Here is a 20,113-nt window from a genome sequence, read left to right as displayed (position 1 = left end):
ACTCACCATGTCTTCTTTCTCCCTCCACCCTCTCATCGACAATGGCCTGACCAAAGGCAATCCCGACTTTCCCGGCGGCAAGTTGCACTGCAAATGCAGCAAGAACCCGGTCGAAGTCACGATCAAGGGCAACGTGGCGCACAACCACGCCTGCGGCTGTAGCCAGTGCTACAAACCCAAGGGCGCATTGTTCTCTATCGTCGGAGTGGTCCCCGTCGCCAACCAGTCGGTGACTGCGAACGGAGACAAGCTTGAGATCGTCAACAAGGACGCCACGATCCTCCGACACGCGTGCAAGGAATGTGGAGTCCACATGTACGGGCGCATCGAGAAGGACCACGCCTTCAAGGGCCTCGACTTCGTGCACGTCGAATTGTCCGACGACAAGGGCTGGCAGGAGCCGCAGTTCGCGGCGTTTGTGTCCTCGCTCATCGAGCAGGGCTTCCCTCCCTCCAAGATGGGAGAGGTGCGCGACAGGCTGAGGTCCATTGGCTTGGAGCCTTACGATGTCCTGAGCCCGACGTTGATGGATCTTATCGCTACTCATGCCGCCGAAAAGGCCGGCAAGGAGAAGTTGTGAGGTAACAGCCGGAGGAACATGGAAAGGTATCGACGTCGGTCCCAGGACGGGCGGTCGGTTTGCATGGTGATTCGGGTCAATGGAATTTAAATACTTGAGAGCGAACATTGCGACAACCCTTCGTATAGCAGGAATCAAAAAGTCGAGGATTAGCACTCTTCAGTTTTAGGAAAGTTCGTGACATACATGGGTGTGATTCTGATCGCATAAGCATCACCTCTACATACGACTGATCATGTTCCTGTTCGTTCAGTAATCACATAGTCTCATTCAGATTGCCCTGTTTGTTATTCGCTACCGCAGCGCAAAAAAACCAAATGTCGAGGATCGTCTGTACATGATAGGCGCCATCGCTGCATGGCAACGATTGGAGCTGACCAGTTGGAGCGGAGGAGGAAGTGTGATACCATAACTCGATCTGAGGATCTCAACGGTCTTCCATTGCGATGTCAGTATTTTGGCTGCCATATCTCAAGCACGCTGCGTAGAGTGAGGAATGACGTGTAGTAGGATTTAGTTGGGGAAAAGCTCTTGCATAAGGTATGTCGAATACAAGACAATTGTGATGGCGTGTTTTGCTTTTTCAATTTTGTTGGTATCACCCAACCGGTATGTACACCCCGTCTCCCAAACCCCTAACAAATGCAGTGTCCCATATTCCTGGGATCTTAATATAACACATCACCACCGTTGCCAGTCGTGTTTCCTGGCCTGAAATCCGAGCCCTTTGAGCCTTTGGCTTGCTGTGCGGTCGGATAATCGGTGAGAATTTCGGGACCGCCTGCTGGGCCGTCGACGCCGGGAACATAGTTCTGCTGTCGGCCTCTGTACCCCTTCTCCTTGTTCCCTTTCAACAGTTGTAAATAGCGATCTGTATCGACAACCCATGAAATCAGTCCACTGAACACAGCTCACAAATGCACGCACCGAATACTTCTTCAGCGTCACAGTTCGGGAGTATGGTGTACATACCTCTGTATTTCCCGCACTTTTCCAGATGGTTGACTCCTTCACGTCGATAGCATTTGCCTATAAGAACAAAGTCAGCGACCTCCTCAATCCATGTCCCAGTCAACCCGGTAAACGACCACCACTCTGTTCCGCTCCTGCACCAACGGCTGCAGGACCGTCGAGCAATCAGGCCACATGTGGCACACCTCCGCTGGAAAGGAGAATTGAGAGTTTATAAAACGTACCCATCTCTTCGCCTACTAATCTTTGCATCATCTGCTGGACCCATTGTTCTCGTACAATCGCATCGCGGGCGTCAGTGACTGCTTGGTTGTCTGAAAAATCGACACCCTGGAACGTCGGAGCAACCTTGGGCTTCCTGGCAAGGAAGGCTTCGGACTCTGGAGTAGGCATGGTGGCGGATGCGGTAGGACCGACTCGGAGGGATCTGATGAACGGGATGCGAGGGAAGTGATTGTGTCGGGACTCGGAGAGGTGAGGTCGCTCCCAACGGCAGAGATGTTTCTCCCCTGCGATTGGACAGTTCAGGACCACCTCAGATTGCGCCCTGAGCAACGGCAAGACGACACAGGTTGAGGAGCGTAGGGGACGAGGAAATGCAAAGCACTGGGCGCCGTGGTCAGTCTTGCTAATGCCGTCAAGCTCAATCGCCAGCTCCAGCATGCCAAGCCGGAGATGAGTGAAAGCTCCCCCAAACTTACCCCTTTTGGGACGAGGTTGTTGCCGCCCTATGGCTCGCTTGTGGGGGCAGCTTAGATATTATTGCAACTTGAATGGCACAAATAAACGCTGAACTTAGACCACGTCTTATCGCCGAGATGCTACGTGTTTGAATTGACCGTGTTCAGGGAGTAAACGACTGAAGTTCAGCCAGCCGGCAGTTTGAGCTCGATCTTCACTCCTCACAGCTTTGAGCTCCATGTCTACCTCCCAAAGATAGCCATGATGTGGTCGGCGATATCACCGAGGTTAGAACGGGGCTCCGCCTCTTAGGGGACTCGTGACCATCCGGAGATGCCGGGGTCCCCATTAACAAGCCGAATTACCCTTGAGGATACTAGTATAAACAATCAAACTTCCCCTCTGAGATTTCTCGACCACCTCCTGCCACCATCAACGCTTCCGATTTCGTTCAGTCTGAATTTATAATTCATTGCCTTCGATAGCCCCCTTCGATAGTCGGATCTTCCATGATGGCTACCCCTAAGGACGAGCCCTTCACAGCATCGGTTCTTGCCTCCTTTGGCCCCGGTGCTCCAGCGCGAGCCAAAGAGATTTTGACGGCGTTGATTCGCCATCTCCATGCAGCCTGTCGAGAAGTCAATCTCACGACGGATGAGCTTTACATGGGATTGGATGCGCTCAATCGTGCGGGCCAGATGAGCGACGCAAAACGTAACGAGATGTTGCTGGTATCTGATTGCCTTGGCGTGGAAGCGTAAGTGTCTCTCATTCCGACATCCGTACCGAGCGTCTGGAATATGTCTGACCTACTGATAATTTTTCCAGACTTGTGGACCGAATCACCCACAAGACTTTGGCAGAAGATTCGACAACCGATTCCTGCATCCTGGGCCCCTTTTACCGAGCAGACGCACCCCTCTATGAGAATGGCGCCAGCATCATTCAGCAGTATCTGGGAGGTGATGTTGGTTGGTTTCATGGACGCGTTCTCGACGCGGATTCCGGAAAGCCCATAGCTGGTAAGAGACCGACCCATTTGAGCATTGCGCCCCAGACTCACAGCCCACAGGCGCCAAGTTGAACGTATGGGAATGCGCGGCCAATGGCTTGTACGACCAACAGGATCCGAGCCAACCTGACGGAAACATGCGCGGTATCTTCACATCTGACTGGGAAGGCCACTTTAGCTTTTACTGCATCAAGCCGGTTCCCTACCCGATCCCATATGATGGGCCGGCAGGAGATATCCTGGAGCTCATGGACCGCTCGCCGTTTCGGGCAGCGCACATACATTTCATGGTGGAGAGCAAGGGCCATCGCCGGCTTGTTACGCAAGTCTTCCCAAGTGACGACAAGTACCTCGAACACGATTCGGTGTATGCGGTACAAGACGACCTTATCATTCAGTTCGGGCCCCCAAGCGAGAAGGCCTTGAAGGGACGAGGCGTACCAAACTTGGACATCCCTGTCAAATGGGAGGTGGAATATGACTTCCGGATCCAGAAGCACTAGAACTTGACGAAGTAAGCTACATAAGATACTTGACAACCTACTATCCTGTTCCATGATCTAGTTTTAGTTGAAAAGCTTGGGGTCGAGTGGTCGCTGCAAATCCCTACAAACTTCTCTGTAAGCACAACGTCTTGCTTCCTCGGGCCCCTTGGCATAGCACCCTCGTGTCAACCCTCGATCGCCCCTACTCGTGCATTGTACTCTTTAGGTTCATGGACCCACCCTTAACGCCGTAGCCGTTGTGATTGGTGGGTCAGGCATATAGGGGACGATTTCGGACTACGTACATCTGTATTGTCTCCGAGAACTTGAAGTCCGAACGAGTCGTTGTCGATTTGAACGGAGTAGAACCCTTCTCCTTTTACGCTTCTACACCTTTACTCTCCCGTCTTTCTCCAAGCTTCGAATGTTGCTGGTTGATACCCGGAAGACTTCTATCTTTTCTTTTGTTTCGACGAGCGGACTTCTCCCAGCATCCATCCCCTTGAACATATGATCTCGGTGGTAACAGCTCCCATATAATGCAGACACAGTAATGATCTTCCGGATTTCTCTAGTATTCGGAACCAGATAGCTTCTGGTTCCTAACAAACAACCCGAATACGCAGACCAGAGTTGCAAGACACAGCCCAGTGATGCACAGCAGGAGTTGGATGTGCCTGTATGCGTCCACGACAGCATCCCGCTCCGGTGTACCCATGGCGTACTCAGCGACGAAAGAAAACGGATCCATATAGACTCTCGACGCCGCCGTCGAATTGCCCAACTTGGTGACTAGGTCACCCGGCAGGACGTGTGTCCAGAGGGCACCAGATATGCATTGCCCGATGGCGCCGCCGATGTAGAAGCAAGTGGCGTAGAGTGCTGTCATGGTTGCGAGTGCTAGGAGCGTCACCGGGTTAATCATCGCATCAGTCACTTCAAAGGAGGATGAAGAGATAGTCGCACTCACTTTCGTGCTTGGCAGCGGCCTGCATTGCTGTCTGGGCCGGGTAAGAGGTCCCTGCTCCGGCTGTAGAGAAGTAAGCACTGCATCTAGTGATTTCTTTTTATAGAGCAACGTACAAACTCCAAGCAAGACTTGAGCAGCCACCATTCCAATCATCTGTGAGCTTTGTGCTCCGCCACGGTACTTGATCAAGAGCCCAAAGGCGACGAGATAGAGCACAGATCCACCTAAGATGAAGGGTTTCAGGCGGCAAGTCTTGATCACAACCAGGCCGACAATGATGACACAGACGCCAATGACAAAGGTGAAAACTGTGGTGACGCGAGTAGCCACCGCGACGGACTGGCCGAACGAGACCACAAGGACTGTGTAGAGATAGTCGGCTTGGAGATAGTTCGACATGTTCACACTGACGGCAACACCGACGCCGCTCCAAACTCCACGATTCTTCAAAATCTACCAGGCGTCAACGCGTTTGTTTGTGTGTGGAGGAGCTCCGACTCCTTTGGGGAGACGGGTGGATCGGATCATTTACCTCGATGGGATACATGGGAGATGAAGTCCTGGACTCCCAGAGGAGCCAAACAGGGATGCAAATGACCCCAACAACCAGCGGCGCGATGCTGTGGGCTGTCCTCCAAGTGGAAGAGATTCCCCCAGCAAGTGTCAAAGGTGTGAGGATCAGTGCGAGCACCGCAGCAAGAAGGAACATCCCCACCACATCCAGCTTCCAGAACAGGGTCACGACACGGTCTTTGATGCTTGTGCTTGTGTCCTTGCTCGAACCCCCGATGCCACGGCGGTGTGTGGCCGCGTCGGCGCGACGGCTCAGGATTGTCAAGTTGGTGATGATCGGCACTGAACAGACGGGAAAGATAATAGCCCACATGCCCAAGCCCCATCTCCAGGTCGAAGTATCGAGGATGCCTGATACTATGTAGCCGCTTACCCAGACAACAATCTAGGACAGAAGCCGCTCTGATCAGCATTGGCCATAAGACTGCAACAGGGGTTGCGACTTTCTTACTATGTATGACATGTTTGGTATGGTCGAGTAGAACATCCGGTCTCGCAGGGATGATATGTCGGATACCAGAATAGTCATCATCAGGAAGATTGATGTGTATCCAATCTGGTAGAGAACGGCCCCGGCACAGAACGTGGCCACGTTCTTGGAGCATGCCTGAACTATGGTACCTATGGTATCTCTGTTACTGAAGCCTCTCGGGAGAGTGGTCGATGGGCCTGCCCGAACCTGTCACATAGAAGATGATTGAGAGATAAATCAGCTCGAGCCGTCCAAACTCGTCAGCCACCTTGGCCAGCCCAGGCTGAATTGCAGCAGCAACGACAGAGCGAACAACATTGACGGTGGCCAAGAGGCTATGTTCGTCGAAACTTGCAGTAGCAGTGGCCTGGTTCGCAAGAGTCAATCGAGAGTTGCATGTGCTTGAGAATGGATGGGTCTATTGTACCTGGTATGACGGCCTTGTCATCACGTCCAGGCTATAGACCGTTGTCAATATGAAAATACCAAGGCATAGTACGGCTCTGGTGCAGGGATTCAGCTGGCTGGCAATAGCATCGATCTTGCGGATACCCGGCGGCTTCTCATCGTCGAAAGAGGGAGCTGTCTCGGCAGCAGGGGGTACACTGACAGTGGTCAATGAGTTGGTTCTTTGTATATCCTTGCAGCCTGACATATTGCATTCAAAACAAGCTAGGGCTCGATTCAATGCTTCAAAATCAGTAACCACGATTGAGATAGATTAGATTAGGACAGGTTATCAGATCGGAAGCGTACCTATTGATCTCAATATATAAGACATCTGTCGCTCCGGTTTCGCAACCAAGAATGCCCGGAAGAAATCTCTGCCTCGCCATTCTCTGATCAGTCGGTGTTTTACAGCTATGCGAGGTCGTGCGTTCGGATTCTCCGAAGGTAGGGGGTGCTGTCTCAGCCTAGTCTTTCTGGTTGAACCCAATATCCAATTCAGAGGTGGAGTGGAAAGGAGGACTAGACTGTAGACCTGGGTGTACAAGACCAACCAGGTAGGGCGTCAACGCTGTCGACCCAGTGAGCACCACAAACCCTATTGACTCTGGCGTTTTGAGCCTAAGGTCAGTCGTTATCGCCGAATGTTTTCTCGGACCATGGGTCTGTAAGCGAGTGTCAAGGGCCAGAGCATATATTTCTCATCGCCGAGATTGTCCGTGAAATATTGTTCCCCTACTTCATGTGTGGGCCTTGATATTTTCTCGTCAGGTGAACGTTAATCACCAGAATTAGAGTCTGGCCTACGCGAAATGCTCAGACCATTGTAAGGGAGCTCCCCGTGTGCTAACGCAAGAGACTGTAGGATATAGTATATCGGTGTGACAGCAGTTACCGCCAATAACATGATGAAGTCAAAATTGAGATAAAGTGAAGGATACAATTCCGATGACATAGCTAGCAGCTGAGCATAGAGTCGCACAAATCAACTAATGGCATCCTCTATTGTGTCTTCGCAGGCGTACGTAGTTGTATGGGAGCACGGCTGCGAAGCCAGAGAGGATAGAAGCACCGGCAGCAAGCCAAAATACTCCATTCCCAAAGTCGACATTCCCGCCGGTCAGGCAATAGTCAGTCATATTTTCGACCAATTCCATGGCCAGCATTGAGATGAGACTCATACCAATTGCAGTCCTTGCAGCGGCTGTCCATGGCAGTCGATCTCGGCCATAACGAAGGAAAGTCGTCTCTAGAGCGATTGAAGCACCAATCCCCCCAGCCACTATAAAATCCAGCTATTAGCACAATCCAAAACGATTGATTCGAGACGCATGTGCTGAGCACTAGGTCACTTACTTGACAAGAGCATGATCGGTCCCATTCCAAGATGCGAATAGTTTGCCTGCAGAAAGAACATTGTGGTGAAGTCGCCCAGAGTGCAGCCGATGAGACAGCGGAATGTGTTGACAGAGGCTCTACTCCACACCTCATGAGACCGCCAGAATTCAATTGAGGTCAAGGGTGCTTGCTTGGCAGCTTCGCAGGCATAGGCTCGTCTTGAGGTTGTACCCAAATGCCTGCGCGAGCTGAGAGTCTCGTTTGGTACGAGCCCACATGGCTGCATCCGATGGCAGGACTGCGCGGTTCTTGCTATCCTTTCCCAGGTTGAACGGCTGTGCAGGGGGTTGGTCAACATCTTGATCTTCTGTGACAGTCCCATTTTGGCCTTCTTCGCTGTCGAATGGCCAATTTTCAGTGGCAGGTGGCAGGATGAGACTTTCTGGTATCCACGAGCGTCATCAAGTCAACAACCCGAGGAACCACTAGGATACTCAGGCAAAGAGTACCACGGAGGAGGTGATATTTGGTGAAGCCCTGAGAACGAATGCTGTCCACAAGTCGGATCACAGTCACAGCTAAGATCATATACCTCAAGCCGTGGAGAGGAGGGACAATAGACGCGAGGAGGACAGGTGGAAAGTTCGAAAGAAACTGAGAAGTCGGTAAGTTTTTGTACTCTAATAGACTTCTCCCAGCGATACTCACAGTCAGCCAGCAGCATGGGCTGTGTAGTAGGACGGTCAAAACCTCCCAAGAAAACCAGGAATGGGCTGAAACGGGCGATGTTGATACAGAGTCTGCGCAGCAATGCTCCGGCATTTTTTCAATCAGCCACCAGTGACGAGGGATCCAGGAAGAGAGAGGCCTAGTTGTAAGTATGAGTATATGAACTCGCTCGACCAGGAGCCTCGGCGGTCGAAGGCTGGCCGTCGCGACTCAAGTTCGGTCTTTAGCGTTCATTTCCTGATGGTGTGGTTTTGGTCGACGATGGAATGGGCAGAGAAGCCAAAGCCTCAAGTGGACCAAGTTGACAAACACCTGTAGCCACAATAAACGCCGAACAATAGATTCGAGCTCCACATACTATTACCACCGAAATGACTTCACTTGTAAAGATCGTGGCCAACGCAGGACACTGGATGGAATATGCAAGTCCTGCCGTTGTCATAACTATTAGATTAATGAGCAGAATGTGTTATCTTTGTTCATTCGCAATTTCAGTAAAGAAGGGTTTCGCAGGAAAACGAGAGTCCTTTTGCCTATCAACCGCAAGATGACAAGGGCGCAAATGGCGGAGGGCGCTTTTGAGTTTGAATGAGCGCACTACGGTCAATCGGAGCTGGATGAACCAGCTTTGAAGCCATGTCTGCAACCACTTGGCATATATTTCACGAAATCCTGCCACCTTCTTGCCTTCACTCCAAGTAGGCGAGGTCATCACCCAGCATTCAGCTCATGCTTGTTGGACCTAGTCGTGCTCCTGTCACATGTTAGAGCCAAAAGGATATCAGCTATTCTGTAGCAAAGGTAGGAAAAGGTTCCAATAAGATTGCTTCGGCATTTGTCCATGTTGCGAGTGTTTTCAGGCGATAATACGCGGAACCCGAGGACATAATGCGGAAGCACCTTAAGGGGCCATGGCGTAAAGGGGTTCAAGGTCACCCGCAAGGCTGCCTTGAAATTCCATCGCGAACGAGCTCTAACAGCATGGAACATGAGGAGAGAGCCCGTTCGCGACCGAATAAAGAGGCACCCTTGCAGGTGACCATGAATTCCGTCACGTCTGGTCTAAGAACTCGATCAGCCTAGACAGAAGTGTCGTATCCTTCAAAGAAACAGGGAGTGAAATTTGACATTACCAGTTCAAGGAAAGCATGTGCCAGGCCCAAGGTGACAAGAACTGCACCGAGTGCACGAAATCCGCCGTCGAGGAAGACAGCACCGAAAATAGCTTCCACGGTAGTTGCCATGGTTTTTGGAGAGACAGATGGCGTGCCCTCATTTAAAATGACGCAGTCCTGCAGGCCGTGGTCGTAGCCAACGGTGCTCAGCTTAGCATTCGATAGCAAAGCCTGCTCTGCCTGCGTCCATTGACCTTGCCGCTGGTTAGGCATATTCGACCACGAGTAGGGAGAGTACGCCGACCTTTGCTTCGACCTGTGGCAAACCATTTTTCGCACAGATGAGCTTTGGTCACAACATCTCCGAGAACAGCCAGCCTGTCGTTTTTGCTCACGCGGGTGAAGTTGTGTTGCCATTGGAGCACATGACCAGACGCTTGAATTGCTTCGAGACAAAGGCGTTTGTCAATGAAGACATATTGAATGATGGATTCGCAGGTCGCGACGTTGGCTTCATGTGATGCCATTACTGCTGAACTATGGTGTTTGTAGTGATGGTTCGTTTGTTCTCGTATTGTAGAAGTCAAGAGAGCTATGGATGCGATGTATGAAGGGAAGACAGTGATGAATGGAATGGTAGGAGAGGTTTCGAGCACCGGGTCTTGATACCCCCATCCTTGGCGAAACTGGCCCTTGTCATGCAGTGCTGTAGTAGCGACCTGATGGCTTTGTGGCGTCCTCTCATTCGATACAGGCTCTTGGGCATCAGGCTCTTGGGCATCAGGCTCCAGCCTCTGAGGTGCCCGAAGCGTCCAGTCAAAGACGCTGTCGTACTCGAACCCATATCGGCAGATAAATTTGTTGAATATCTTCCAAGGGGATTAATAGTCCGGCCGATCTTCCTCGCGCAAGTCGTGTGTATCTCCAAACAGACCGGCCTAGTCAAACGGCTTTTCCTTGCCGCAATGAGAGGCGCGGACGTTCACGGGAGATGATCAGAGATTGTCATCAAGTGATGGAGTCTATTTCTAGGCTCCGGACACACTGCAAGGTACCTACCTGGGTAAGGTCGCTAGTGATCAAAGTCTCCCCTTTTCCTCTTCCTCGTCGCGGGACTGGCGGACCCTCCAAGTGTGATAGTGGCTGCTTCTGCCTCCTTAGTCATATTTTCAGTCGGCATTTTGACGATTCGTAGTTCCATCAAGTCTTGATACTCGCCATTTCCAAGGCATTGGCGTAGTTGTGTTTCAGGCAGCGACCTAAGAGCCGATTGGGCACGGTCCGCCCTGCTCCGCCATTGCTCGTGTTTTCGTTCCCACAAGTGTTTTGGTGACCGTGACTGTTTGGTCATCTCCCTTCCCCTCCTGGCTCATAGTGTAGTCAAACGGCAGGTGTCTAGTGGAGTCGTAATATCGTTCTTGAGGAACGGTGAAACGATAGTCCTCTTTGGCTGGATCCTCCAGAAACTCGCGCACGGGGGAGCAATAATCACAATCTTGCCGATAGCAGCGTTGGAAGTCGTCCGGCAGGCACCAGTTCAGCGGCTTCGGAGGCTCCTTCTGTACCACCCTCTCAATATAGGTGGAGATGATTTTGGTATAGAATTGAGAAGCCTCAGATGGTTGATGCTCGGTGATATCGATCATTTCACGCAGGACTGGAATAATGAAGCAGTCGAGATCGGCTGACTCGATGTTTGCGGTGTCATCAGCGATCTTTTCGAGGAGCTGTCCCGCTTTGTCCCCCAAATCATCTGTCGCGAATTGGCGATACAGAGACACGATAACAGTGGCGTCCTTTTTGGCCCTTTCTTCAACATGCCTGATATCTGGCCAGGAAGAAAAAGGATAGTCCTCACGGAATAGTTGTTCAAACGGGAAATGGAAGAATTGTTTAGAATGAGCCGAAAATTGTTGCAATCGGAAATTGGACATAGCCGTATTCAGAACCAGTGGCAGAAGGTCCTTCACAACCGAGTTTGGGCTCTGGACTGTTTTGGAGTAGCAGAGGGTTTCCACCAAGAGGGCGTTTGCGAAGATCGGGTCATCCGAAAAGCGACCTACGAACGCGTTGATGCTGGTTGATCAATGTTCAGCCAACACCCTATTGACAGAAATGACCGATGGGTCAGCCCTTGGTTCAGTGAAAAACTTACCTTTTCCAGAGTCTTGTCCTCATAGGTGTCCATGATCCTGACAACAGCTCCTGCATCTTGGGGCAAGACCTGGGCAATCGAATTTGAAGCCTTGCAAAGGACATTCACTGCCCATTTGTGGACATCGCCTTCTGATTCTTGCTGACCACCCGATCGAACCATAGCGGATCTCCCAGAGCGGAATGCTCGGAGCCCACGCTCGACCAGGTGCAGTTTCGAAATCCGAGAAAACACTTCTGTGGAGCTAAAATGGTCACTTAGTAGAGGACGCAGCATAATTCACAGGCAAGGTTTACAATTCTCTCGTTTTCTCGAACCCCAGTCTGCCGAGGTTCTCGAAGGTAGATGTGTCGAAGCTATCTTTCACAGCGTGAAGGGCTGCTTTGGCTGTCTCAAGGTCCTCGATACATAGTGACGCTGTTGCTGTTGCGCCCATGAAAGCATCCTTGTCGTAACTGTCGGTGTATTCTCCTTTAATGTGCTTTTGGCATGTCTGTGCAATCATTTGGCGAATGAAATGGCGTTCATGGCCATTCTGGTCATTGAGGCCAGAGAGCAGTCTCCAGAGAAATCACGAGTACTCAGGAAGCTTATGGCCAGTTCCGAGGAGGAACTCCGTTAGATGGTCCCGAGAAACAATGATAGCGACCTGCATGAATTGTAAGCACAGCTTCGACTTGAGCAAATGGCGCAATGCGTACAACATCATGGTAAGCTTGGTGAGTGTCGGCATACTGATTGCTCACGTGTTCCCCTCCCATTGTTCATCGTGCTCACGAGCCTCATACAAGTTTCTTTGTACGAGGCAGTCTTTCCCTATCCTCATAGAATCTCGAAGCTGGATGCCCTCTAGAGTGACGGTGTCCTTTAGAAATAGCTCTTCCTTGTCCTCTTCTTCATATGCCTCTTCGTTGATTCGGGTCACGGTCAGCCCCAGTCGGGATAGAAAAACACAGAAGCGACCATTTGACCGGCAAGCTCTGTCAAGCTGAGAACAGCGGTAATAGTCGTCACACTTTAGACCGCTCAGTTGAAGGCTGGCACCAGTATATTTGTGCTGAAGAACGTAACACATGCCCTGTGGTTTATCTTGCATCGAATCCCATTCGGCGAGAATCCGGCAGATTTTGGATTGTTCAACATCGAGTACAGCGGCGGAAGGAGAACGTTCAAGAGTAGTGTTGATGAGGTTGTAAGTCAAAACGAATCGATATCCGGATTGAACTGGCGACACCTGTTCTCGTGAGTTGTGATACAATACCCGATTGGAACGGCGGCACTACCTCATGAGATACATCACTATACCTTTAGAAAACCAGTTAGCACTGGAAGATGTTGAACGAGGTGTTATGTTACCAAGCCAGATAAGAGACGCCATAAGAAGACCACCTGTCTGTTTCGAGGACTTTCTCTTCAGTTCCATGGATCAAGCGAACACTGCCGCCAACGTGCTCCGAGGGCAAGCAAACGACCAGGGTTCCAAACATGTTTTTCGTCTTCTCCGTACTGTACTGTCAGTGACTTTGCAGAATGTGAAGCTTTCGCTTTGACGTACTCTTTGTGAGCTTTGAAAAAGGCACCCTCCTCGTAGACCAGTAGCTTGTAAAGCTCGACTCGCACACGTCCAGCACTGCCAGGGATGCCCAGGCCCTTGGAAACATTTTCAAGAACCCGATCAAGCCAGCTGTCCCAGCCTGCATTTCCGAATGACAACTCTTTGCCGTCGATCTCCCAAGTCTTCCTCACAGTCTCATCAACCAACGTTTCTCTTCCCTTGCCAAAAGGGGCTCGACGACTCGCTCGAATAAGAGCATTTGCATCCTCATGAGATAATGGAAATCGGATAGGACCGATGCCTTTGACGACCAGACCAGGGTGAATGTGCTCGACATTGTGGTCAGATGTTGCAAAAGACCCTGCACTATGTATTCCATCAAGGCAGTCCAAGGTTTGATATCTCAAGGATTCGAGGGGGTCTTCGTCGTCGGGGAAATCTCCTTTGGAGCTCATGATGATTAGGACAAGATCCAGGTGTCGTCCTTGGGTGGGCTTGTTCACAATCTGCTCAATCCTTTTCCAACAACGAAAAGATTGAAAGCGAGATGACAGGTGGTGAAGGGTCTCGTGCAAGAGAAGAACGATTCTAAAGACTAAAGTAGACGAAACTGTAGCATGAAACTCAAATTTGTTTTGTTGAGAGGAGACTTCGGGACGCAGACGGTGAACAGTGTATTGCGCATGGAACCTATTGAGTGGTCTTTTGCAAAACCCGGGGAAGGAGCCAGTGCACTCTGGAGACAAACTTCCAAGTGCTCCTTCCTTAGGTACCTAAGATACCTACAGAGTACTTACCCCGGCTCGAAAGGGGGGGTAGCGCCGTTCCACCTCCCCCTGAAGAACCCTCCTTCACACCTGAACATACACAAAATGTTGTCGCCATGCTCCTTCGCGCTCCGAGACCAAAGTTCGTCAGAATGTGTTCAACCTTAACTGGCCGTTCTGGCCGAGTGTACCCCCGGGATAGGATACTTCAAAATCACCCTCACTGGAGTGGTGTCTCTGCACCCAGACTTTAAGCAGCTCGAGAAAGACGGGGTTGAGCCTGAACAGGTGATTTTATACAAGTTGCTATGTTCGGGCTGTCAGGCACTGCAGATTCTTGTGTTGTCATCATCTGCCACCGGTAGCTTCAGGCCCACGTGGCGCGGATCTACCGAAATTTCCCGGCGCAAGAGACGGCCTAGTTGGCACTGATCCTGTATGCTCGATTGCCAAATGAAGCAGTGCTCTGGCAGAGGTCCGACGGTGCGGATTGAAAAACTGGTGGCGTCATTTCGACAAGAGCGCGGGCCCCTTTTCGAGCAGTGCGCTCGATCTCAAGCGACGCTCTACACACCGACTACCGCCCTCGCTGCTCAAAGTCCTCACCGAAATGGTGTGATCACAATCTTGGCCGCCAGATTCAGCATCAAGCTGCGCACCTGAGTCCAGACCTCGATGGAGACCTCCCTGGACAGTACCCCAGAACTTGGAGCGGGCCCTCTACAACTATGCCCTGCCGTGCCTGGCTAAGACCGCTGCGCCACATCTTTACTACCAAAGTCCAATGTCGACCGTCTCATCTGGGAAAGTCCACCAAGTGTGTGAGGCTGAGCTTCACCCGCTCCAGCCGTGCATCAGTGCGATTCGCCCGATCTGCATGTCTGCTCCAGATACAGACGGCACGATCTATAGTCCAGCAAAATCTTCCATCTCGACCTCTTGGCTGTGGTCTGTACTGTGAAATCTCCGACGAAAAGAGATTGTTCGCTGGCCTCTAGTCCTATTATTTGTCATTTCTGACGGCCGACCTGTGCATAACGCCTTGACAGTCTAGCACAGAACTACTATGGGGAGCCCACTGGTCGTTGTGTCACGGCCTCATGCGTGTTGCAGAGCAATCTATCAATGACCGAGGTTGAGCCATCGAGTCCCAACCGTTCGTCCTCAATGCTATCTTCGAAGCCTGCGAGCAGGGCACCGTTGTCCTCTCAGCAGCGCCGGAATTGCGAGAGGTAGGTCATCTTCGGCAATCGTGGGAATGGCTCGAGATGGCTCGAGCGTTTCCAGATTATTGGATCCGTTGGCGTTGAACAGTGTCTGTGCACGGCCCGTTATTGAACCTTTGCAGATTTTGCTTAGGAAATCCCCCGATCCCGGTGTCGTATGCAATGACTGGTGCGATGCTGAGATGTTCGGGCCGTGCGAACCCTGGGGAGCTCCGAGAATCGTCCTTCAGTTGACATCACCAGCACTGCTTGACCTGCACAAAAGAATGTTCGATATTGCGCAGCATGGAAAAAGAAACCCGTTGGCTGTCAGGCATGTTCTGTGGTATATGATCTGACAGGCCCTTAGCAATAATGATGGCAATCCCCCAGACCGACAAACACCTTCCCGTCACGTCAAGAATCGGTACTTAGAGCTGCAGGTGTTCCACGATTACTTTCTGTGATTACACCGGCCACCCAACAATCATCAATCCGCAAGTCCGGGCAAGTCATGCCGGGGCTACAAGTCCTGATTGTAGGCGGAAGCATTGGTGGTTTGGCCACTGCCCTTGCATTACGTTCACAAGGCCATCACATCAAGGTAGCATGACCCAAGCTTACAACGCAAAGAGGAAGCGCTTACAGAGTGGTGTCCAGATCTACGAGCAAGCAGCCATTCCTGATAACACGGGAGCGGGAGTCACGATATATCCTAATGCCTTATCCGCGCTCGAGGCTTTGGGCGCTGACCTGGCAAAAGTCCGCGCGACCAGAGTTCAACAGGTCAGTCCCATGAAAGTTGGAGCGGAAGTCATTCTCACCTGTCTCACATAGTTGACTCGAGTTCTCCTCAACGTAGACAGCGACACACCAGACGGGACAATTGACATGGACGCTAAAAACTGGGTGAGTTTCGACTCTGACCAGACTACACAACGGCATGCTAACGCCTTTCCAGCCCTGGCACAATGCGACGTATCGGGACATAATTGCAAGTCTCTGGGAAGCTCTTCATGATAGCCGATGTCCTGGACCCGAAGTTGAATTCCACTCGTCGAAATCAGTGTATCGGATTGATCCGGCAAAGGGTATTGTATACTTTTTCGATGGATCCGAAGCATACGGAGACGTGATCATAGGTGCGGACGGGGTGCACTCGATTTGCAGGTCGTATGTCTTCAGCGGCAGGACCGAGAGATTCCGGCTCAAACGACACGTTTTCCGGGCCATCATTCCCCGGGAGAGCATCATGAAGGATCCAAGAACCGTCAAATTTGCCAACGACACTGGTCATGTCCACTCATACCACCAACCAGACAGGAGCCTCTTGATTTCCCCGGCCTCGGACGGGCAGGCAGTCTGCATCAAACTTCTGTACGACGATTCGATGACGATCAAGAACCTCAGCAAAGACTGGCGAGACCCGTCCAGCAAGAGAAAGTTAATGCGTCTGGCGACGGGCTTCCCGGAAGAATGCATTGCCGTGTTGGAGCAGTGCCGCGATCGGGATTTGGTGGATCAACCCATTTGGGACATGGACCCTCTCGCTACCTTTCAGAGTCATCGGCTTGCGCTGGTTGGAGACGCTGCACATCCAATGCCTCCGTATTGTGGCCAACGGATCGCCATGGCACTGGAGGATGCACTCGCCTTGGGCGTCGTCCTCGAGCTTGGGATCCCTGCAAGTGAGGTTGAAGATCGGCTAAAGCTGTATTCACGTACGAGAAAGGTCAGAGCTGGAGCCGTGCAGCAGACCATGAGGGTGTTGGAAGAAATCAGCATCTGTGATGTCTTGAACGATCTCGACAGTAAGTGCGGAAGCGTTACCTTCGCCATGGGTGAATATCATAACTGACTGCTTCATAGCCGCCTCCTTTCACAGATATATCCTCAGCCACGATGAGCAGACTCATACAAGACAGGCTCTTTGCATGTGGAAAAAGCAGCAATTTTTCAATCCAGACCTCCTCATTGACGTCCCTGATGTGCAGAGGCCAAGCAAGTCGCCGTCCACGGTGTCCATCCAGGGCCGCCGCGCCACTGCACCTCCGTCGCATAAGAGATGGTGGTCTGTCTCTGTCAAGATCAAGAACCCCAGACCGTGGTCAAAAAGTGTTTAACTAGGGGGACGAGAGTCACGAAGATGTCGTGAAACAGTCGGGTCGGTCAGAACCACGACTTTGTGATATTGTCAACATAATGGGTTTCGGGTTGCTAGCATGGCGAACTGGATTATTAGTGGGAAGCAAGCGACGGTTTTGACAGTGCTATCATTGTTTCGACTTGAAACAGTAAACAGATGAAATAGAGATTTCACATTCTCAGTATCCTCGCTCTCCAAAAAGGAGGGTAGTTATCATGTAATCTGCATCATAGTAATCAACACGCGTCGGCAAATGGGTAGAAGAAAGGGTCGAACACGTGCTCGTCAATCAATCATGTGATCGATGAGGTCATGCCGGTTGCCGTCGACAACTCGAACGAACATCAGCAAACGAGATTTGGCATGTGACATGCCTCGGTTCAAGGTCGCTCACTCTCACATGAAGAGAAGAGACAGTCGACAAATCCATGCATGAACGAGAAACAAACCTCCCTTGTGATCATAAATTCTTCTTCAACTGCTGATTCTTCTTCTCGCTCACTACTTTCTTCCTTCAGTCCTTCCCTTCAAGCATCCAGAAACCGATTTATCCTTCAACCGCCGCCCCCAAATCCAATTCCACTCCCTCAACATGGCCCAAGGTAAGGCGACAATGCATTGAAACAAGTCCATCCCGTGCTGACATGTGAAGCACCCAACAAAGCGCAGGAGCGGCTCACCCAAGTATCGGCACACCTCGGCGGCTCGCCCGACAGTGGCCCATCGATCCTGTCGAAATCGCCGGACGATGTCGTCGTCACCTGCGCCCTGCGGACTCCGTTCACCAAAGCAGGCAAGGGATTGCTGAAGGACACTCCAGCGGCCGACCTTCTGGCATATACACTCAAGAATCTGCTCGAGCGGTCCAAGATCGACCCGAACCTGGTCGAAGACATTGCCACCGGCTGCGTGCTCGCTCCCGGAGGCGGGGCGACCGAATACCGCGCGGCGGCGCTGGTGGCCGGGTTCCCGACGACAACGGCCCTCAAGAGTCTGAACCGACAATGCTCCAGCGGGCTACAGGCGTGCGTGGATATCGCCAACGCAATCAAGGTCGGCATGATCGAGATCGGCATCGGCTCCGGCGTCGAGAGCATGTCGTCGCAATACGGGCCGGGCGCGGTCACCGAGTTCTCGGACCTCCTCGAAAACCACATGGAGGCCGCCAACTGCAAGGTGCCCATGGGTGTTCTGTCGGAGCAGATGGCCAAGGACCGGCACGTGTTGCGGACCGACCAGGACGCGTTTGCGGCCAGCTCGTACCAGAAGGCCCTGAAGGCGCAGCAGGAGGGACTGTTCGACCAAGAAATCGCCCCCGTCACCGTCAAATACACGGATCCCAAGACGGGCGAGGACAAGACGGTGACGGTGACCAAGGACGACGGCGTCAGACCTGGCATCACGGCCGAATCGCTCGGCAAGATCCGCCCGGCATTTGCAAAGGACGGCTCGATCCACGCCGGCAACGCGTCGCAGGTTTCGGACGGCGCGGCGGCCGTGCTCCTCATGAAGCGCAGCACCGCAGAGCGCCTTGGCCAACCTATCGTCGGGAAATTCGTCGCCTCGTCCATAGTCGGCGTCCCGCCGTTGCTGATGGGCATTGGACCGTGGAAGGCGATCCCCGTGGCCTTGGAGAAGGCCGGCGTCTCGCAGGACGAGGTCGACATCTTTGAGATCAACGAGGCCTTTGCCAGCCAGGCCGTCTGGTGCGTCAAGGAGCTGGGCATCCCGTTCGAAAAGGTCAACCCTAAAGGTGGCGCTATCGCGTTCGGTCATCCTCTGGGTTGTACCGGTGCCAGACAGGTCAGCACGCTGTTCACCGAGCTCAAGCGCACGGGTAAGAAGGTTGGGGTCACGAGTATGTGTGTGGGAACTGGCATGTAAGTTTTGACTGTCCATTTCTCTACACGGTCTTTGCTGACGTCTGATAGGGGGATGGCTGCTGTCTGGGTTGCCGAGTAGATGTTCTCTTCTCCTGAAGCTCAAACCCGCCGCCGTCGAAGAGCGTCCAGGGTAAATCATCAAGGCATTGCGATCTCTCAAAAGGGATCCGTGTCGGCTGGCATCTCGGCTGAGACATCTTGCTATACCACCACGTGTCTTGTTGGTCCAACCAACTCTGGCCACTGACTGTGATTGTTCTCGTCACCGTGTCCGGCCAAGCGCTTTCTTTCTCCCTGGACACTCTTCTGCCGGTTATACATCATGGCCTCCCGAGAAAAAATATGGTCGGAAGGTGATGGGTGTTGTAGGCATGTCACTCGGCTCGCACGGGGAACAAGTCCCTTTGACGATGATGGACTGGGTCGATCATGTCGACAATATAACGCTGAGGACGGTGGTGACACCTGGTTCAAGAGCTATATCTATATCCCCAGCAGGACAAACATGAATGAAAAATACCTATGTTCGGTGCTTGTAGAAGGAAATTCAGTACATTCCATTTTCTCCTGTCCATACTATATATACTACGTACCTGGTAGTAACGCTTGAACCTTCCGTGCCTAGTGTGTGCTTGTGCCGGCTTTAGGAATCTCAACCCATGTTTCAAGTTGCTCAGCCTGAGAAAGCCGTAGCTGGACAAAGGAGCATATATCCTCCATCTCTGTATTGTAACGTGTTCTACAAACGCCAGAGCTACTTTGATCGCGATATTGATATTCATAGTGCTGTCTGTATCCGATCTCCAACTCTGACCTACACTACGTATATCTCCTGAGTCGGAGAAATTTGGCAGCCAAAAATATAGTATTCCACAATTCCAGTACAAGTACGCCACCACTTTTCCAGCTAGAGAAGACCGTTACTTGCTCTGCTTACTTTCTTTTCCGCCTTTTGTTTCCACTTGCCAACCGTCGATTATCTCAACACCAGTATGTCCAACCTTTGCCGCCCCAAAGCCCAAGATAAG

At 51.8% G+C, this 20,113-nt stretch overlaps 9 protein-coding genes across 9 annotated transcripts; 4 read left to right on the top strand and 5 right to left on the bottom strand.

Annotated features, from left to right (window-relative positions):
• Positions 1 to 7: 7 nt before the first annotated feature.
• On the top strand, positions 8 to 580 carry A1O1_07876 (S-(hydroxymethyl)glutathione synthase; the record flags this gene model as incomplete). The annotated part of the gene is made up of 1 exon (XM_007728742.1): positions 8 to 580. One exon carries the CDS (start codon positions 8 to 10, stop codon positions 578 to 580), a length of 573 nt encoding a protein of 190 aa, XP_007726932.1.
• Positions 581 to 1,248: 668 nt separating this feature from the next.
• A1O1_07875 (NADH dehydrogenase) lies at positions 1,249 to 1,945 on the bottom strand (the record flags this gene model as incomplete). Its single annotated transcript, XM_007728741.1, has 3 exons — positions 1,249 to 1,451; positions 1,553 to 1,609; positions 1,777 to 1,945. The coding sequence occupies 3 exons, from the start codon at positions 1,943 to 1,945 to the stop codon at positions 1,249 to 1,251; spliced, it is 429 nt and encodes a 142-aa protein (XP_007726931.1).
• Positions 1,946 to 2,745: 800 nt separating this feature from the next.
• Positions 2,746 to 3,748, top strand: A1O1_07874 (uncharacterized protein; the record flags this gene model as incomplete). The annotated part of the gene is made up of 3 exons (XM_007728740.1): positions 2,746 to 2,990; positions 3,062 to 3,255; positions 3,306 to 3,748. The coding sequence occupies 3 exons, from the start codon at positions 2,746 to 2,748 to the stop codon at positions 3,746 to 3,748; spliced, it is 882 nt and encodes a 293-aa protein (XP_007726930.1).
• A 553-nt stretch (positions 3,749 to 4,301) lies between these two features.
• A1O1_07873 (uncharacterized protein) lies at positions 4,302 to 6,193 on the bottom strand (the record flags this gene model as incomplete). Its single annotated transcript, XM_007728739.1, has 7 exons — positions 4,302 to 4,630; positions 4,701 to 4,760; positions 4,814 to 5,153; positions 5,233 to 5,658; positions 5,725 to 5,894; positions 5,953 to 6,112; positions 6,173 to 6,193. The coding sequence occupies 7 exons, from the start codon at positions 6,191 to 6,193 to the stop codon at positions 4,302 to 4,304; spliced, it is 1,506 nt and encodes a 501-aa protein (XP_007726929.1).
• A 3,145-nt stretch (positions 6,194 to 9,338) lies between these two features.
• A1O1_07872 (uncharacterized protein) lies at positions 9,339 to 9,901 on the bottom strand (the record flags this gene model as incomplete). The annotated part of the gene is made up of 2 exons (XM_007728738.1): positions 9,339 to 9,628; positions 9,679 to 9,901. 2 exons carry the CDS (start codon positions 9,899 to 9,901, stop codon positions 9,339 to 9,341), a joined length of 513 nt encoding a protein of 170 aa, XP_007726928.1.
• A 732-nt stretch (positions 9,902 to 10,633) lies between these two features.
• A1O1_07871 (uncharacterized protein) lies at positions 10,634 to 11,691 on the bottom strand (the record flags this gene model as incomplete). Its single annotated transcript, XM_007728737.1, has 3 exons — positions 10,634 to 11,364; positions 11,438 to 11,450; positions 11,530 to 11,691. 3 exons carry the CDS (start codon positions 11,689 to 11,691, stop codon positions 10,634 to 10,636), a joined length of 906 nt encoding a protein of 301 aa, XP_007726927.1.
• A 580-nt stretch (positions 11,692 to 12,271) lies between these two features.
• Positions 12,272 to 13,539, bottom strand: A1O1_07870 (uncharacterized protein; the record flags this gene model as incomplete). Its single annotated transcript, XM_007728736.1, has 4 exons — positions 12,272 to 12,763; positions 12,810 to 12,834; positions 12,886 to 13,035; positions 13,085 to 13,539. 4 exons carry the CDS (start codon positions 13,537 to 13,539, stop codon positions 12,272 to 12,274), a joined length of 1,122 nt encoding a protein of 373 aa, XP_007726926.1.
• Positions 13,540 to 15,570: 2,031 nt separating this feature from the next.
• Positions 15,571 to 16,914, top strand: A1O1_07869 (uncharacterized protein; the record flags this gene model as incomplete). The annotated part of the gene is made up of 4 exons (XM_007728735.1): positions 15,571 to 15,660; positions 15,717 to 15,842; positions 15,894 to 15,965; positions 16,018 to 16,914. The coding sequence occupies 4 exons, from the start codon at positions 15,571 to 15,573 to the stop codon at positions 16,912 to 16,914; spliced, it is 1,185 nt and encodes a 394-aa protein (XP_007726925.1).
• An 880-nt stretch (positions 16,915 to 17,794) lies between these two features.
• Positions 17,795 to 19,164, top strand: A1O1_07868 (acetyl-CoA acyltransferase; the record flags this gene model as incomplete). The annotated part of the gene is made up of 3 exons (XM_007728734.1): positions 17,795 to 17,804; positions 17,855 to 19,082; positions 19,134 to 19,164. The coding sequence occupies 3 exons, from the start codon at positions 17,795 to 17,797 to the stop codon at positions 19,162 to 19,164; spliced, it is 1,269 nt and encodes a 422-aa protein (XP_007726924.1).
• Positions 19,165 to 20,113: the final 949 nt, after the last annotated feature.

This window comes from Capronia coronata (genome assembly GCF_000585585.1).
Source record: "Capronia coronata CBS 617.96 chromosome Unknown acBCG-supercont1.7, whole genome shotgun sequence".
Classification (NCBI taxonomy): domain Eukaryota; kingdom Fungi; phylum Ascomycota; class Eurotiomycetes; order Chaetothyriales; family Herpotrichiellaceae; genus Capronia; species Capronia coronata.
This window is presented reverse-complemented; position numbering and strand designations above follow the sequence as displayed.